The 15701-nt window shown below is 36.8% G+C and overlaps 6 protein-coding genes across 8 annotated transcripts; 1 reads left to right on the forward strand and 5 right to left on the reverse strand.

The window, feature by feature from the left end:
• Positions 1-1201: 1201 nt before the first annotated feature.
• Positions 1202-3524, reverse strand: LOC9311981 (acetolactate synthase, chloroplastic). Its single transcript, XM_002877571.2, has one exon. The coding sequence runs from the start codon at positions 3387-3389 to the stop codon at positions 1395-1397; it is 1995 nt and encodes a 664-aa protein (XP_002877617.1). The 5' UTR covers positions 3390-3524; the 3' UTR covers positions 1202-1394.
• A 306-nt stretch (positions 3525-3830) lies between these two features.
• On the reverse strand, positions 3831-4908 carry LOC9313686 (protein transport protein Sec61 subunit gamma-3). 2 transcript variants are annotated; one of them, XM_021024211.1, is made up of 3 exons: positions 4635-4908; positions 4398-4535; positions 3831-4031 (listed from the first exon to the last, which is right to left on the reverse strand). In XM_021024211.1, exons 1-2 carry the CDS (start codon positions 4726-4728, stop codon positions 4420-4422), a joined length of 210 nt encoding a protein of 69 aa, XP_020879870.1. In that variant the 5' UTR covers positions 4729-4908; the 3' UTR covers positions 3831-4031; positions 4398-4419. The 2 variants fall into 2 exon arrangements, with proteins under 2 accessions (XP_020879870.1, XP_002877618.1); XM_002877572.2 differs by having other exon boundaries at positions 3831-4032; positions 4403-4535; positions 4635-4849.
• A 1885-nt stretch (positions 4909-6793) lies between these two features.
• LOC9313687 (probable xyloglucan endotransglucosylase/hydrolase protein 11) lies at positions 6794-8164 on the forward strand. Its single transcript, XM_002875867.2, has 4 exons — positions 6794-7112; positions 7204-7304; positions 7404-7594; positions 7679-8164. Exons 1-4 carry the CDS (start codon positions 6926-6928, stop codon positions 8028-8030), a joined length of 831 nt encoding a protein of 276 aa, XP_002875913.1. The 5' UTR covers positions 6794-6925; the 3' UTR covers positions 8031-8164.
• Positions 8165-8385: 221 nt separating this feature from the next.
• On the reverse strand, positions 8386-9696 carry LOC9311982 (nuclear transcription factor Y subunit C-1). The gene is made up of 2 exons (XM_021024445.1): positions 8942-9696; positions 8386-8610 (listed from the first exon to the last, which is right to left on the reverse strand). Exons 1-2 carry the CDS (start codon positions 9634-9636, stop codon positions 8607-8609), a joined length of 699 nt encoding a protein of 232 aa, XP_020880104.1. The 5' UTR covers positions 9637-9696; the 3' UTR covers positions 8386-8606.
• On the reverse strand, positions 8416-11263 carry LOC9313688. Its single transcript, XM_002877574.2, has 4 exons — positions 10948-11263; positions 10483-10812; positions 8942-10137; positions 8416-8610 (listed from the first exon to the last, which is right to left on the reverse strand). Exons 1-3 carry the CDS (start codon positions 11164-11166, stop codon positions 10000-10002), a joined length of 687 nt encoding a protein of 228 aa, XP_002877620.2. The 5' UTR covers positions 11167-11263; the 3' UTR covers positions 8416-8610; positions 8942-9999.
• Positions 11264-11290: 27 nt separating this feature from the next.
• Positions 11291-14604, reverse strand: LOC9313689 (non-specific phospholipase C6). 2 transcript variants are annotated; one of them, XM_021024444.1, is made up of 4 exons: positions 13798-14604; positions 13422-13716; positions 12457-12959; positions 11291-11889 (listed from the first exon to the last, which is right to left on the reverse strand). In XM_021024444.1, exons 1-4 carry the CDS (start codon positions 14009-14011, stop codon positions 11417-11419), a joined length of 1485 nt encoding a protein of 494 aa, XP_020880103.1. In that variant the 5' UTR covers positions 14012-14604; the 3' UTR covers positions 11291-11416. The 2 variants fall into 2 exon arrangements, with proteins under 2 accessions (XP_020880103.1, XP_002877621.1); XM_002877575.2 differs by having other exon boundaries at positions 13422-14603.
• Positions 14605-15701: the final 1097 nt, after the last annotated feature.

A 15701-nucleotide genomic window follows, 5' to 3' on the forward strand; every position in this document is an offset into this window, starting at 1 on the left:
TATAAGAGTTCTCTATGTTTATAGCTTCTTTCTTTTTAGCCAATGTTATAAGAGATTTTTTTAAAAAAATTTTTGGATTTACTTGTTCTAAATCTGAAAAATGTTTACAAAACTAAACACTAACTTAAAAAAAAGGGTAATATTACTAACTAGCCAAATTTGACACATAAATTAAGAAACTAGCAGAGAGAGAAAATTCTGTTGGAAAACAGCATGGACCCACCTTGTCTGAAGAGGTGAAATAACAAAACCATCCTCCGTTTGTTTTGAGATCTACAGTAGGCGACATTGTCTCGTGATATTTTTCAAAATAGCACGTAAGATCTAAATTTCACATGTTATATTTAACTAAAATACATGCTATTTAAAAAAACGTAGTGAATTTTTAAGAAAAAATATTGTTACGTAGTGTTTTTTTTTTAAAAAACATTGTTACGGAAAAATTAAACTTGAATAGAATCTTTTTATAAAGAAATAACATGTGATCTTAATAAAAACCGTGAATTACTAGAAAATAAGAATCGTTTTTTAAAGAAATTACATGTGATCATAATAAAAAACGTGTATTACTACAAAATAACATGATAGCGAAATATATTAAACTGAATAGAGTGTTTTTTCAAAGAAATAATATGTGATCTTAATAAAAACCGTGAATTACTAGAAAATAAGAATCTTTTTTAAAAGAAAATCACATGTGATCATAATAAAAAACGTGTATTACTATAAAATAACATGATAGAGAAAGATATTAAACTGAATATAGTGTTTTTTCAAAAAATATCATGTGTTCTTTATAAATAACGTGTAATACCGGAAAATAATATGATAAAAAGAGATATATTATTCTATCACATGTAATTCGAGAAAAAAACATGTTATAAAGGGTATGTGTGTAATTACACGTGCTTTCCGACATCCAATAGACAAAGTACTGTAGCTCATGTCTATTTTCTTAATTCTTTTTGAATCCATGGCTATTTACTATAAATTCTGTAAAAAAAATGAACCAAACGCATATCAATCTGGATTTTACATTAACCCTATTTCATCGTATAAAAACTCAAAATGTGGACACTTTATCGATGAGTGACCTCGTGGACCCAGTGAGTGCTAAAAGAGCTTAGAATTCTGAGAATGAAATTCAATTACTCAATTCTCCATTCGCATTTCGCAATAACCAAACCGAGGCATTCACAACAGGTAAACCGAACCGGATTATTTATATATAGGAAACCAAACAACAACAGCAGTAGTAGAGTCTGAGGTAAACCAAAAAGCAGTTCAACAACTAAGAAACTCAAATTACCAAAACAAACTGGAAATTGCAAACTAAGTTTTTACCATATGCATACAATACCAAGAAAGGTTCTGATAATCACCGGTTTCATCTCTCAGTATTTAGTCCGGCCATCTCCTTCCGTTATGACATCGTTGAAAGTGCCACCACTCGGGATCATCGGCAACACATGTTCTTGGTGCGGACAAATAACATCCAACAAGTATGGTCCTGGTGTATCCAGCATTGTCTGAATAGCTTCTCGGAGATCTGCTTTCTTTGTCACCCTCGCCGCTGGAATCCCGCAAGCTGATGCAAACTGCAGCATGTTCGGGAATATCTCGTCCTCCTGTGCCGGGTCCCCGAGATATGTGTGAGCTCGGTTAGCTTTGTAGAACCGATCTTCCCATTGCATAACCATGCCAAGATGCTGGTTGTTTAATAAAAGTATCTTCACTGGAAGTTGCTCTACACGGATTGTGGCCAGCTCTTGCACATTCATTATGAAGCTTCCATCTCCGTCAATATCCACAACAATCGCATCAGGGTTGGCGACGGACGCTCCAATCGCAGCAGGAAGTCCAAAACCCATAGCTCCAAGGCCTCCTGATGATAGCCACTGCCTTGGTTTCTTGTACTTGTAAAACTGCGCCGCCCACATTTGATGTTGCCCGACACCGGTGCTTATAATGGCTTTTCCATCAGTCAACTCATCAAGGAGCTGAATCGCATACTGTGGAGGAATTGCTTCCCCAAACGTCTTGAAGCTCAACGGAAACTTTTGCTTCTGTACGTTCAACTCATTCCTCCAAACTCCAAAATCAAGCTTAAGCTCCTCTGCTCGGTTCTCAAGAACCTTGTTCATCCCTTGCAAAGCCAGCTTAACATCTCCACACACAGACACATGAGGAGTCTTATTCTTCCCAATCTCAGCCGAGTCAATATCAATATGAACAATCTTGGCCCTACTAGCAAAAGCCTCAAGCTTACCCGTAACACGATCATCAAACCTCACCCCAAACGCCAACAACAAATCACTATGCTCCACAGCGTAATTCGCATACACCGTCCCATGCATTCCAAGCATATGCAACGACAACTCATCATCACAAGGATAAGAACCCAGCCCCATCAACGTACTCGCAACAGGAATCCCCGTAAGTTCAACAAACCTACCCAATTCGTCGCTGGAATTCAAACAACCACCACCAACATACAACACAGGCTTCTTAGACTCCGAAATCAACCTAACAATCTGCTCCAAATGAGAATCTTCCGGAGGTTTAGGCATCCTAGACATATAACCAGGTAATCTCATAGCCTGTTCCCAATTAGGAATCGCAAGCTGTTGTTGAATATCTTTAGGAACATCAACCAAAACAGGTCCAGGTCTACCAGAAGTAGCTAAAAAGAAAGCTTCCTCAATAATCCTAGGAATATCTTCAACATCCATCACAAGATAGTTATGCTTCGTAATCGAACGCGTAACCTCAACAATCGGAGTTTCTTGAAACGCATCAGTACCAATCATCCTACGAGGGACTTGACCTGTGATTGCTACAAGAGGAACACTATCTAACAAGGCATCGGCTAATCCGCTAACGAGATTTGTAGCTCCGGGACCTGAAGTGGCTATACAGATACCTGGTTTACCTGAGGATCGAGCGTATCCTTCGGCGGCGAAAACACCTCCTTGTTCGTGACGAGGAAGGACGTTACGGATTGAGGAGGAGCGAGTTAGGGCTTGGTGAATCTCCATTGATGCACCTCCAGGGTAAGCGAAGACGGTTTCTACGCCTTGACGTTCTAAAGCTTCGACGAGGATATCAGCGCCTTTGCGTGGTTGATCTGGAGCAAATCGGGAGATGAATTTTTCGGTTTTGGTAGGTTTTGTTGGAGAGGGAGTGGTTGTGACATTGTTGGTTGTGTTGAGAACGGCGTAGATGGAGAGAGAGCTGGATTTGATACCGCGGCGGCGGGAGGAAGAGGAGGAGGATGATTTGTTGGGGTTTAGGGAGAATGGGAGGGAGAATCTGGAGATTGGTAATGGAGATTTGGAGGAGGAAGGTTTGGTGGAGAAGGAGATCGAAGAAGATGTTGCCGCCGCCATGGTTGATGTTTCAGGAGAAGAGAAGCGAAAGAGAGAGAGAGAGAGAAGAGAGACTTCGTGTGAACCTGAATCGTTTAAAAAATGAGACTCGAAGTTAAGGGTTTTGTGTTGTAATTACGAAAATGCCCTTTGGTTTTGATATTAAAAGAGCCATCAATATGTATGACAAAAAAAAAAAAAAAAAGAGCCATCCATATGCTAAAACCTAAATGTAGAATTTGTGGCTGACAAATATATCAAATTTATCTTTTTTTTTTTTTTTGGTTAAGAGAATGAATGGATACATACAAGTGGATATCTTGATTGTGAGTTCTGAACATAAGCTGCAAGTTTTTAGCAAAAAAAAACATAAGATGCAAGTTGGTTTGAAGAATTGGGGTAGAAACATAGTTATGATGATTTGAGTTTTCCATTTGAGATTTTAGATTTTAAGGGTGCTTCTTGATAAACAATATAATTTGTATACATTAAAAAAAAATGATGAAAATATATAGAGTCTATAAGGAATAAGAGAGTAAAATATATAGGCGAAAAACGAATAAAGAACAGAGAATTTGGCTACAAAAACATAGCAAAGCAAAGGAGCTTCCCCAAAGACTGATATAATGTCGAGTTCTTCTTCTCCTACTCCTCGGCGCATTACCTGTAGGGCGATTCAGAGTTCAGAAACTTTCACAAATGAGTGTTTATCTCAGGATTTCTTGCATGAAACCACCCAAAATGTTTTGCCCAAATATGACTAAGCAAGAGGAATCAGAGACTCCATGATACCACAGAGAATAAGATCCAGAGAAAAGGATTCAGAACAAACAAAACTCATGGGACAATCAGATAGCAGAAACAATGGAAACAGAGCAAAGCACTAAACTATTGAGGCAATCAGAATAAGCCAAAAACTAGCTGAAATTCATCCTAAATCTATAACATCAACTTCTATCCACCAATATGATTACAAATCCTTGAGCAATGAAACAAGAATGTGGTCTAGTCAATGATCTCTTCAAAGCAATTACCTCGTAAAGAAAGTACACTAAGCAGAACCAACGATGATGTTGTTGATTGGGATGAATACGAGCTTCACAAAGAAGCCAACAAATCCCATCACCACAAATCCAATCGCCGTACGCACAGCAACTTTGGTGAATTCTGAGAACCAATCAAAATCACAACAATTTCAGAAATCCAAATCTCCGGATCCAAAATTAACATCAAAATCAGAACTGAGAAATTTTGAAATTGGCGTACCTTTGCGATCGGGTTTGTGACAGCGCTGTACGAGACGAACACTGCTCTTAGCGAAATCTCTGAGAGGATCGATTGCGGAATCAATGGCTTCCATGACTTCTTAGATCGGAATTGGTATTTGAAATTAGGGTTTCAGGAGCTTCGTCGTTTAAGATGGAAAATTGGGTCTCTTTTATTTGACATTTTAGTTTTTATACTTTTGTTCCGTTGACTTCCCCTCAGCCATAATTCTCCAATGCAGATTGATTCGGTCTGAACACAAAGGTCCGGTTTGGTTTCGTATTGGTCTTTGTATATGTCTTATTAGTACCGATTATTTTTCATCTAAAACATCGTTCCCTTATTACCAATATAAATTTTTCTAAAACATCTTTAAGAGATTATAAGAAAACGTTATATAATTTAATGATGTTGATGCTATGTAATTTTAGAAAATAAACCCTAAAAAACAAATGTCTCACTCATCAAAGTAAAACTCTTGAAAACTGCAACAACTCTAAAATTTGAGAACGAAGACAAGAGTCCTTGTTACTACATTAACATCAGTCTCTTTTTTATACATTTTCAGCCAAGATTCCGAATTATGATAGAATCTTGGGATTCTAACACTTTTTCTTTTTTTTTCAAAAGAGGTTTACAAATCTCAACAATTTTCTTGTGAGGATTTTCTAGTGAAACACATGTTTTGATCTGTCTTCATGTTACGGCGTCTATAGCCGTCGGTTATCACGAGGTAACTACAACATATGAACATGAAATATACGTAAAGTAGATTGTTTTTCTGGTTTCCCTTTTTTACCATAACAATAAATAATTACTATCCTACCTAAAATTTTCTTATGTCGAATAATGGATCTAATGCGGTGAAGTTTCACATGTTGACAAAAATTGATTATGGAGTAAATGAAAGAAAAACTTATTAATCTATATTTTTGGCATTATCTACTATAATATGAGATTTCAAACCATTCAAAATATTATCCTGAAAACGATTTTCATTTATACGTGATTATATAGTTAATGAAAGTGGAAATACATAACTTAGACACGTAAATGTCGTATTGACATGTTGTGAAATGAGCTGTCACCTTGGTGGCAACTTTTTGGCATTCTCTATCTCTTTCCACATTTACCACAATGGATCCAACTATAAAAGCTTAGAGAGTTGGCTGCACGTTTTTGCTAAACTTGATTAATGAGTCAATCCAATCAATAGCCAATTAGACACCATCCTTTTCGACAAACCTCTACTTCTAATCATCTAAACTTAAAGAATGTTTTATCATTTTATCACTAACCACAAAGCGACAAGACTTGTTACTTAACTGAAATTGACAGTGAAATAAGATTAAATAATATCGGCCATAATGTCGGGAGTAAGACCGGTAGTGGTATGGTCAGGTAAAGTACAAGTATATAACACTTGTCCAGATAACGGCTTTCACACTATAAGTCATTTTTTCCCTGAGACTACTGCAAGAAACAAACACGGAATTCTCGTGATAAACGGATTAGAACGAAGGAAAAAGAAAATGCACTAACTAATTTTTATACTGAAAAAAAAAAATATGGCAGTGTGGATGAAATGAAATAGGATAGTACTAGTATTAATTTGATTAGTGAAAACAGTTTAAATAGGAGTAAGCATCTTTTCCAATATATAAGATGTTTTAAACTTTTTTTATTATAATTTATTGGATTTTTTTAGTATCTATGCATAAATTATATTAATTTAATAGTTTATGACAATTTAAATTGTGCAATATTTTTTTTCTATTGATTAAAATTTTATAACAGAAAAAGCATATAATTTTAGCCAAAAAATCTAATAAAATAGGACAGAGGGAATAATAACTAGGAATTCAAAAACATTATCAATGATTAGCAGAATAAAATTTTAGAACATTAAAACCTAATGATTTATTCAAAATTTTTTTACTTTTTAGAGTTTACTTTGTATGGAAAACTTTATAGGCTAACAAACCAAAGGATTGAAATCGTGAAAATAGTAAGCTTTTTGAGATGCAATGCTTGATGCGTATTTAACGAGTTGGAAACAGCTTTCACCACACTAAAAAACAAACAGCTCAAAATTTAGATGGATTAAACTCAAAACATTTTTAATTAATTGAATTTTAGGATGATGCAGTGAATATAGACTATTTGGTGAAAAAAAAGCAACGTAACGTACGTGGCTGCTCTAAGCCTATATAACATAGCCCAAGAGAGTCGTGTTCTAATGTGATTAATTAAAGTGAGAAGGAAGCAAAGAGAGATAGAGAGAGATCAAGATGAGAGGATATGATGAGAAGATTCTACTGATGGTTCTGGTGGTTGTAGCGGTTATAGCCGCGGCTCGAGGTCAAGAGACTACTGGATTCGTGACATGGGCCAACAATTACTACCAGACATGGGGAAATCAAGCTTTGGTTATTAATAAAACCTCTGAGCTCCAGCTCACACTCGATAATAACTCTGGTTTCTAACTCTCTCTCTCTCTTTCCTCTTTCCTCTGTCTATATGTGTTTGTGTCTAGTCGCTGATTGTGATTGGTCCATGTTCCTTACAGGGTCAGGGTTTGAATCCCAATTGATTTACGGATCAGGATACTTCAACGTAAGAATCAAGGCACCTCAAACTACGTCTACGGGAGTCATTACTTCTTTCTACGTACGAAAATGACATTAAACTTATGTTTGTTTGAAATAAAGATGATGAGATTAGGTACCTGAATAGCTTCTTGAAATATGTTTTTCTGCTATATGACAGTTAATCTCCCGTTCAAGCCGCCATGATGAGCTCTGTTTCCAGATTTTGGGAAGGAATGGGCCACCATACTTGCTGAATACGAATATGTATCTGTACGGTGAAGGAGGCAAAGATCAGAGGTTTCGTCTCTGGTTTGATCCAACCAAAGATTACCATTCCTACAGTTTTCTTTGGAACCCAAATCAACTTGTGTGAGTATCATCATATAACACTTTAATCAGATCATCCATTGATTAACATCAGTAACAAAAGAAAAGGTATTTCCACATTGTCAGGTTTTATGTCGACGATACACCGATCAGGGTTTACAGGAAGAATCCAGATGTTTACTACCCATCAGTGCAGACAATGTTCCTAATGGGAAGTGTGCAAAACAGATCGATAATTAACCCGAAGCAGATGCCTTACATTGCTAAGTTCCAGGCATCAAAGATTGAAGGGTGTCAAACTGAGTTCATGGGAATTGATAAATGCACTGATCCTAAATTCTGGTGGAATCGCAAACAGCTAAGCTCTAAAGAGAAGGAACTGTATATAAACGCAAAGAAGATGTACCTGGATTATGACTATTGTTCGGACAGACAGCGGTATCCAAAGGTTCCTCAAGAATGCGGAAGTTACAGTTAGAGAAAGATCAATACCTGTCACAGGGTTAAGCCTTACAAAGCAAAAATATTGATAAAAATAACTTCCGCTACTGTAAGATGCTTTGTAATAAGATTTTTCTATCAAATACTAATCATCAACTAAAATAACAACAATATTGTCATCCCTGCTAGCTACATTGCTATGTCACGAGTTCATATACAGATACACTACACAAAACCAAGTTGGTTCAGACTAGGTTAGCTTGAGGTTTCCAAGCACTGAAACCTCTGAAAAGAACCTTACAAGTTACAAGACTGCATTTTCTCAGATATGTTCATCCTAAGAAGTGAAAGAGGAGGATTAAAATACGAGAAAAAATCGAAAAAGAAGCATACAACTAGAAACTGCACATTAGATTATATAGTTAGGCAAAGTCACAGCAATGATGGTTTGCTGCAATAGCATATAAGTTAACAGAGAGAAATAAGAGTTTTTTTTACTCTTTTTAAGCCTTTTAAATTGAATTCAGGCATAATCTATTAGACACATCCAAAATTCAAGGCAAAGTCGACTAATATCTGCTGTCTTCAAGCATCATCTGGAATACTCTTGAGTTTAACTGCAAAAATGATACAAAAACATTGAAAGGTAAGTTTTTAATGAGTCATAGTTCATTGATCCATTCAGATTCAGCAGAAGAGCAAGAGAAAAGGTGTTTGATATAGGAATGTTTGCAGATTGCGAAATGAAAGTGGCTATGAAACCATTGTTCAAATCTTGGACTAAAGATTGCAAATGGTGACATGAATCTTGGACTAAAGATTGCAAATGGTGACATGATTATATCCCAATCAAATCAGACTTAGATTGTTCATCATTCCAAATCCTAAAACCCTAGATGGTCATGTAATCAATCAATGTATCTACATTGCACATAAAATGAAACTTACCCTTGGCCGTCGAGACCGGTGCTTCCACCACTGCCGTAAGAGACATCATCTCCAGTCCCCGGCGAAGTCTGCCAAACACTCTGCCACGCCTGAGACGGAGGCTGCACATAAACACCACTCGGATCCATAGCTGGTCTCCCAATCATCATCCCTCCAGGACCAGCTGGTTGTCCCATCGGCGGATAATAGTAAGGCACGCCGCTAGCGGTGGGAGCCACCACCATCCCACCGCCGAGCACAGCGGCCTCATCCTTAATCTCATCTCTAGGAACAATATCAACAAGGAAATCGAAGATATCAGTCCTAGTAATAGCAGCAGCGATATCGTTTTTCTGAAGCGTACGGCGTTTATTCTCCTCAGCGTGAAGCCAAGATCTGATCGTGAGCTCGAGAATGAAAAGCTCACAAGCTTTGGCGAAGAGAATCGGTGCTTCGGCGGAGATCATACGAACATCTTCATCGGCTTTCATGATCTTCTTGATCCGAGCTAGTGGAAGCTGATGGTTTTTGAAATCGTTAACTTGTTCGATCTCTTGGCGTTGGTAGGTCCAGAATAGTTGGAGCTGTTGTTGTTGTTGTTGGAGAAGGTGGTGGTAAGAAGCTCCTCCTCCGGCGGCGGAGATGGTGGTTCCAGGTGGAGGAGGAGGGATTCCGGCGGCGGAGGGAGGTGGTTGCTGGTTGTTGTTGGTGTCCATTGGTCGGTTTTGGATCAAAAGGGTTGTGACAAGTTTTTGCCAAAGGGATTGGGGTACAAGTGGATAAGGTGGACAGCGATGTAGCTGATTTTCCCTTAATTTTCTCATGTCTCAAAATTAATTATTAAATAAAATGCACGTTGCTATCTCTTTTATTACTATGTGAATTGTTTAAGTGTAAAAAAATAAACTATTTCCAAAAGCTAAACCATAATATTCTATAGCAGATGGATCAAAGAGTTAGCTTTTGTTTTTTTAACACATACCAAAGTTCAATCGGTCTAGAGTTTTTTTCATTCGCATTTGAAATGAACCAAAAGAAAACAAACTCATTTCTTGGATTGGTTTACTAGGAGATACACCTCACCAAACGAGTCGTCTGTCAGGAAAATGTTGCATCAAGAGTGAAGAGAGCTCTTTGTTTCCGACTTTGTCTTTGCCATTGAATATCGTCTTCAAGTTATCATCGCATCGTATCCGCCATTTACTACACTTCGTAATCTACAAACAAAACAAGTGAGGTCTAAACAACTCATAATCTCTAAACATGAAAATGGCAATCCATGACCATGAAACAGAGAAGCAAGCACATGGTTCAAAGCCACCTAAAGACACTCTATATGCAATCAGAAAAGACCAATTCCACAAACAAAACCAAAACATTCAAGCGAGTAGACAACATTTCCATCTTAGAATTAGATACTTAGCCCAATTCATTGTTTCATCCCTATAATAATGACCAACACACACAACAATCAAATTACTACCATTCTACAGTCTCTATAGAATCCAATCCCAAAGCGCATAAACATGTAAAGAGGATCTTAAGGAAAGTAAAAAGCAAACCCAGGGAAACTCGAGCAGAGTAACACCCTCATCTAAGAGGTCGTGATCTTTGGTATACTCTAGCAATTTTCTCAAGGCGGCGACAAAAGAGATTTCGCTTCTCCCGACGAATCTAGCCAGCGGCTCTGAGACTTCCACAATGTCATTGAACCCCCATTTTTCTATAGTACCTCCACCGGTAGCCTTCACCTTCGCCGACATATTCCTGACGTTAGGAAAATGTCGCAACAAGAGCTCCGTCATCTCTCTGACTCCGACGACTTTTTCTTTGCCATCGAATATCGTCTTCAAGTTATCATCGCACAGTATCTCCTCTATATTCTCCGGATTCTACAAATTAAAGACCTAGAAATCAGATACATTGCTCCAACACAAGAATCAGATCAAAAGCTAACCAATAGACCTAGAAATCACCAAAAACAGTAGAACAAAAGAAAAATCGAGATGAGTTTAGAAATCCCTAACCCAGAGATCGTGATCATCGGTATACTGCTCCACTTTCTCCATGGCGGTGGAAAAAGAGATTTCGCTTTGGCCGACGAATCTAGCCAGCGACTCTGAGACTGGAAAAATCTTATGTATTTCTCCTCTTGGATCAAAGCCGGCGCCGGTAGCCGTCGCATTTGTTACCGCCTTCGCCATCAGTGTCCTGCATCCTCCGAGAATTTTAGAAATTGGCGACATTGTTTCTTCTTCACTCCACTGCCACTAGAATAAACAAATGAACTAAAGAAATTGACGCCTAACTCATATTGGGCCTTGTAATTTTTATAATGGGCCTAATTGGGCTTTAGTTAAAAATTGGGACTAACAATGAATTTTGTGTATTTCTTTGTTCCTCAATTCCAGTTTCCAAACATTAAAATCACACATTTTCATATCAAAACAGAGGAATAAGAATGCAAACAAGATTTTTAATCATTTTTTCCATCGGTCACAGGTTGCGTGGCCGTGTAGTGAGCGAAGATCGCATATCGACAATGGCAGATTTATCGGCACCAAGCTTCATTGCCTCTTTACTAGCTCTAATGAACCGAGACGTAGCTCCTTTGACATATTCATGAGCTTGTTTCACAGTCATCTTCTTCCCAACTTCGTCCGGGAAGCTACTGAGGAAGTGATCACCATTGAGAACCGCTGCAAGCTGAACTACTTCACCCTGAAACTCAGAAAGAGCTGCGTCCTCTTTAGGCTCAGTGGCTCTCATGGGTGCAACTTCAGGTAGAGTCATGGGACAATCGGTTCGAGGAGTGGTTAAGTGAGAAACAACGTCTTCGAAAGTAGCAGCCCAAGCATCTCTATGTGTTAAGAAATTGGAAGAGAGATTGAATAGTTTCTTGATGGTTGCTGGTATTGATGAATGTTCGTACTCTGAGCTCTCTGTTGGTCCTTTTGCTTCACTCACCACTTCACTCAAAACACATAATAAAATAAGATGTCATTAAACTATATAACAAAGATAAATTAATCAAATGGGGTCAGAGGATGGTTGAAAAACAAGAGTCACTCGACGACGCCGACAAATTATAATATACATCTTTCAATGGATTGATGGAATATGGATTAGATTCAATTATTTTATCCACCATAATTAATGGATACAATCTTATAGTTGTCAAATCCCATCCATGTGATTTAGTTTTTGCAGCCTTAAATTTTGGTAACAAATGTCAAAACTCTGTCGGAAATAGTAGTAGAAAGTGGAAACACATGAAATACAAACGACTTTCTTTTTTTGGTCAGAGATATGAACAGTATGTTGAAATAGGCATAAAATACTACATATAAGTTATAAAATTTTCTTTTTTTTGGCAACAGTTTCAAAAATGTTATAAGTCAATAAATCAAGTTCAAAACCGGAGTTTTTTTTTTGTTAAAAAGCTTGAGAAAAAAATTTCTACTAAAAAGCAATGCACGGTAAGAACAAATTTGTAAGATTATCATAGAGAAAACATTAATCCAAGGAGAACTAACCGGTTCCTTTTTTAATCCAAGGAGAAACCATAATGGTAGGAACCCGAACACCTAACCGGTCGAATTTAAAGAAACCAGGAGCCGGTCCAGTATTTCCATCCGGATTTGGTATACCGACATAAGGAGTCTTGACATGATCATAGAACCCACCATGTTCATCATAAGTTATGACTAGGAGCGTCTCGTTCCACTGTGGACTCGCCCTAAGTGCCTCGTACACTTCTTTAACCAGCTTTTGACCGTTAGCCACGTCATGCGAAGGGTGATCATCGTTGGCCGGTAAGCCCTTGAGGTCGAAATACCTCGGTTCGATGACGGTTAAGCTCGGTAACTTTCCTTTTGCTGCGTCTTTCTTGAATTTTAGATCGTATTGATGCAAATTGAAAATGTATTTTAGCTGTCGGAGATTACGGTAGAATAATGTGGTCGGAATATTCTGAAAGTATATTCCGAAGTCAATGTCGTTGCTGTGGAGCGAATCGAAGATAGTTTTCTGTGGATACCTGAAATCAAATGATGATACATATATAATTCGTTCTATGCAAATTACGTGTACTTTTTAATATTTTTATTACTCTATATAATCATTATTTTGTAGTTGTAAATTTGTAAAGATGACTAAGCAAAAATTAACTAATATTTTAATTATAGACCAAAACACTAGTGTTTGAATTCTTATTAATATGAGCAAAAAATTAAAAGAGAAACCCATACTACTAATTTAAAAAATAGACCAGTTACTATTAAATGCTTTACAATATTATATAAGGAAAAAAAACATAGGTTATTAATGTAATTTAAGGGATTTGTTTTTTCAAATTTCTCAAAATTGGGAAAACTATTATTGCTATTTCAGTTACTCAATATCTGCTATGGAAATAATATAAAAATTCAATCAAATGTGAAATTTGAACTAACAAGGACTAATTGAAAAGAAAATAAAAAGAAAGAAGTTGATGATGTACCCTTGAGCGAGTTGTTTCTTGACATGGCTTGTTGAACCATGTGAAGTAGCCGAATAAACAAATAACCGGTTCGGTTGAGTCGGACCAGGAATCGAAGAAAACCACCGGTCGAACACAGCGAATTCTTTGACCAGCTCAGCATAAACCGGAATAGCTTCAGGCCTAAAGCCTTTCATTACAGTCTCCGACAAATTTCCCGGCATGGAAAGCGCTTGCTCAACAAAACCCATCATCGACGGGATCTGACCCGACCCGGACCCGAATACTTGTTGCTCAACAGCTTCAAACGAATGACCCGGATCCGGATCCACAAACTCAGCATCACTAGTGAAACATATGGTTTGTGTAGAATTCGGAACCGGGTTACATTCTTGACCCGTTACACCGTTTATTGTCGGGTTTACTGAGTTCTTCATCCATCCTAAGAGATGATCGAAAGATCGATTCTCCAATACTAAAACGACGACGGTTTTGATTGGTGATTGCCATTGATGGGATCCTTGAGCTACATGGGTTTGTGTGAGTAGACAAAAGAGTATGAGAAAGTGTGAGAAAGATAAATAAAATCTTGAAGCTGATGATGGTTTCATGAACGGGTTCTTGAGAAAAATCAGGTTTAAGGTTTTGGTGTAGGATTTGTTCTATGGTTTTGTTTTGCATTAGATTGGTTTCTTTCTTGAAAGAAGAACATAAAGGCAATGAAGAGATAATTGTCTCTTTGTAACCAGAAAACAAAAAGAGAAAAGTGAAAAAAAAAAAAAAAATTATAAAGATTTTGGGTAAATGTGAAGTGTACAGAGCAAGAACAAAAAGCTATGGTGTCTATTTACTGCTTTATTTGTTTCCACTACTACTGCTTTGATTTAGGTGGGCTCGATATGTAAAAGAAGATTCTGTTCTCACTGAGAAAAAGTAACTAAAAACGCAGAGATTTACTCGGTCAATGAAATTCCGAAATTTGGGCTGATCTGTAGCTAAATTTTAAAACTTGGAAATATATATGCACGTGAAGTCGTGAAGAGTTGGTCTTGAGAAAACCACGTAGATGACCACAGGGTTGATGTTGTTTTCTTGTAGATGTTAGTGTTACAAGTGGATTCCTAGAGTTCTAAATAGTTTACTAGTTGTAAGAGATCTTGACAAATGTATATCATAACTTTAAAAACAAAAATTGGATCCACAATCTATAAAAATGTTTAGAACTTTATATCTGATTTTTTCATAAGGAGTATTGTATAAATTCTCTGTACCAAGAGTATTGAAAAAGAGTATTAATATACTTTAAATATGTTTTACCAAAAAAAAATCATCATCATGGTAGTTACTTTTGTCTAATGTGCCCACTTATCTTCCATTAGGAAAAAATAATTGGAATTTGGGAGTTAAAGGAAGAACCAATGCTTAGTGCTTTTTCATTCTCCAAACAAAATGTTTAGTATTTTTAGTTTTTCTCCCTCAAGTTTAGTGCTTTTAATTTACCATATATTTTGTAAATTAAATAATTACGTAAAAACGAAATCAACAAAAGTTATACGTGAGATGTGACATTAGAAGATTTTGAGGAACAATTTTATTTCTTCGCTCTTAATCATGATCTTATTACAAAAAAAAAGGAAAAATGATATCAAGAAAAAGAGTGAAGCCAAAAAAAAAAAAAAAGATAAAAACAAGGGACTGGAAAGAATCGCCCACCACAAGTTCACCACTGAGCTCGTGAGTAAGTGAACTGATAACCTCATGCAACCAACTAGATTTGGTCGTGTGAAAGTGTGAACACATTCATAGTATATAATGGTCAATTGAACATAAGCTTTTTAAGTTTGCCTTCTAACCCATTCTAAAAATATATTTAATCTCTCTCACCCATAGTACTGAATTACAAAGGTTTTGAATTGAAGGTACATTATAATTTTTTTGCTAAATATATGATTTGCATTTTGATCAGCGTTCACATCTTCGGAGCTAAACTTTTTTTAAACAAAAAGAACATAGTGAATTGTGTGTGTATCACACCTATACTCGTGATAATTTTTATAAAAATAATTTCATTCGTATGTTAATTAATATAAGTGACATGTTTACTTAAGTCTATATCAAAATTATAGAACAAATGTCGAGAAACAAAAGAAGAGAAGAAGCCATGAAGCTAACTAGTACAGTAGCAAACAGACGACACCGTATCGACATTGGGCCAGAGATAAAACTGAACTGGATCTTAAATCAGCCCAATTTCTATTATACCAGCAAGTCGTTAACTGTAAGTTTGTAACATTAGTCACG

This window comes from Arabidopsis lyrata (assembly GCF_000004255.2).
Source record: "Arabidopsis lyrata subsp. lyrata unplaced genomic scaffold ARALYscaffold_5, whole genome shotgun sequence".
NCBI lineage: Eukaryota > Viridiplantae > Streptophyta > Magnoliopsida > Brassicales > Brassicaceae > Arabidopsis > Arabidopsis lyrata.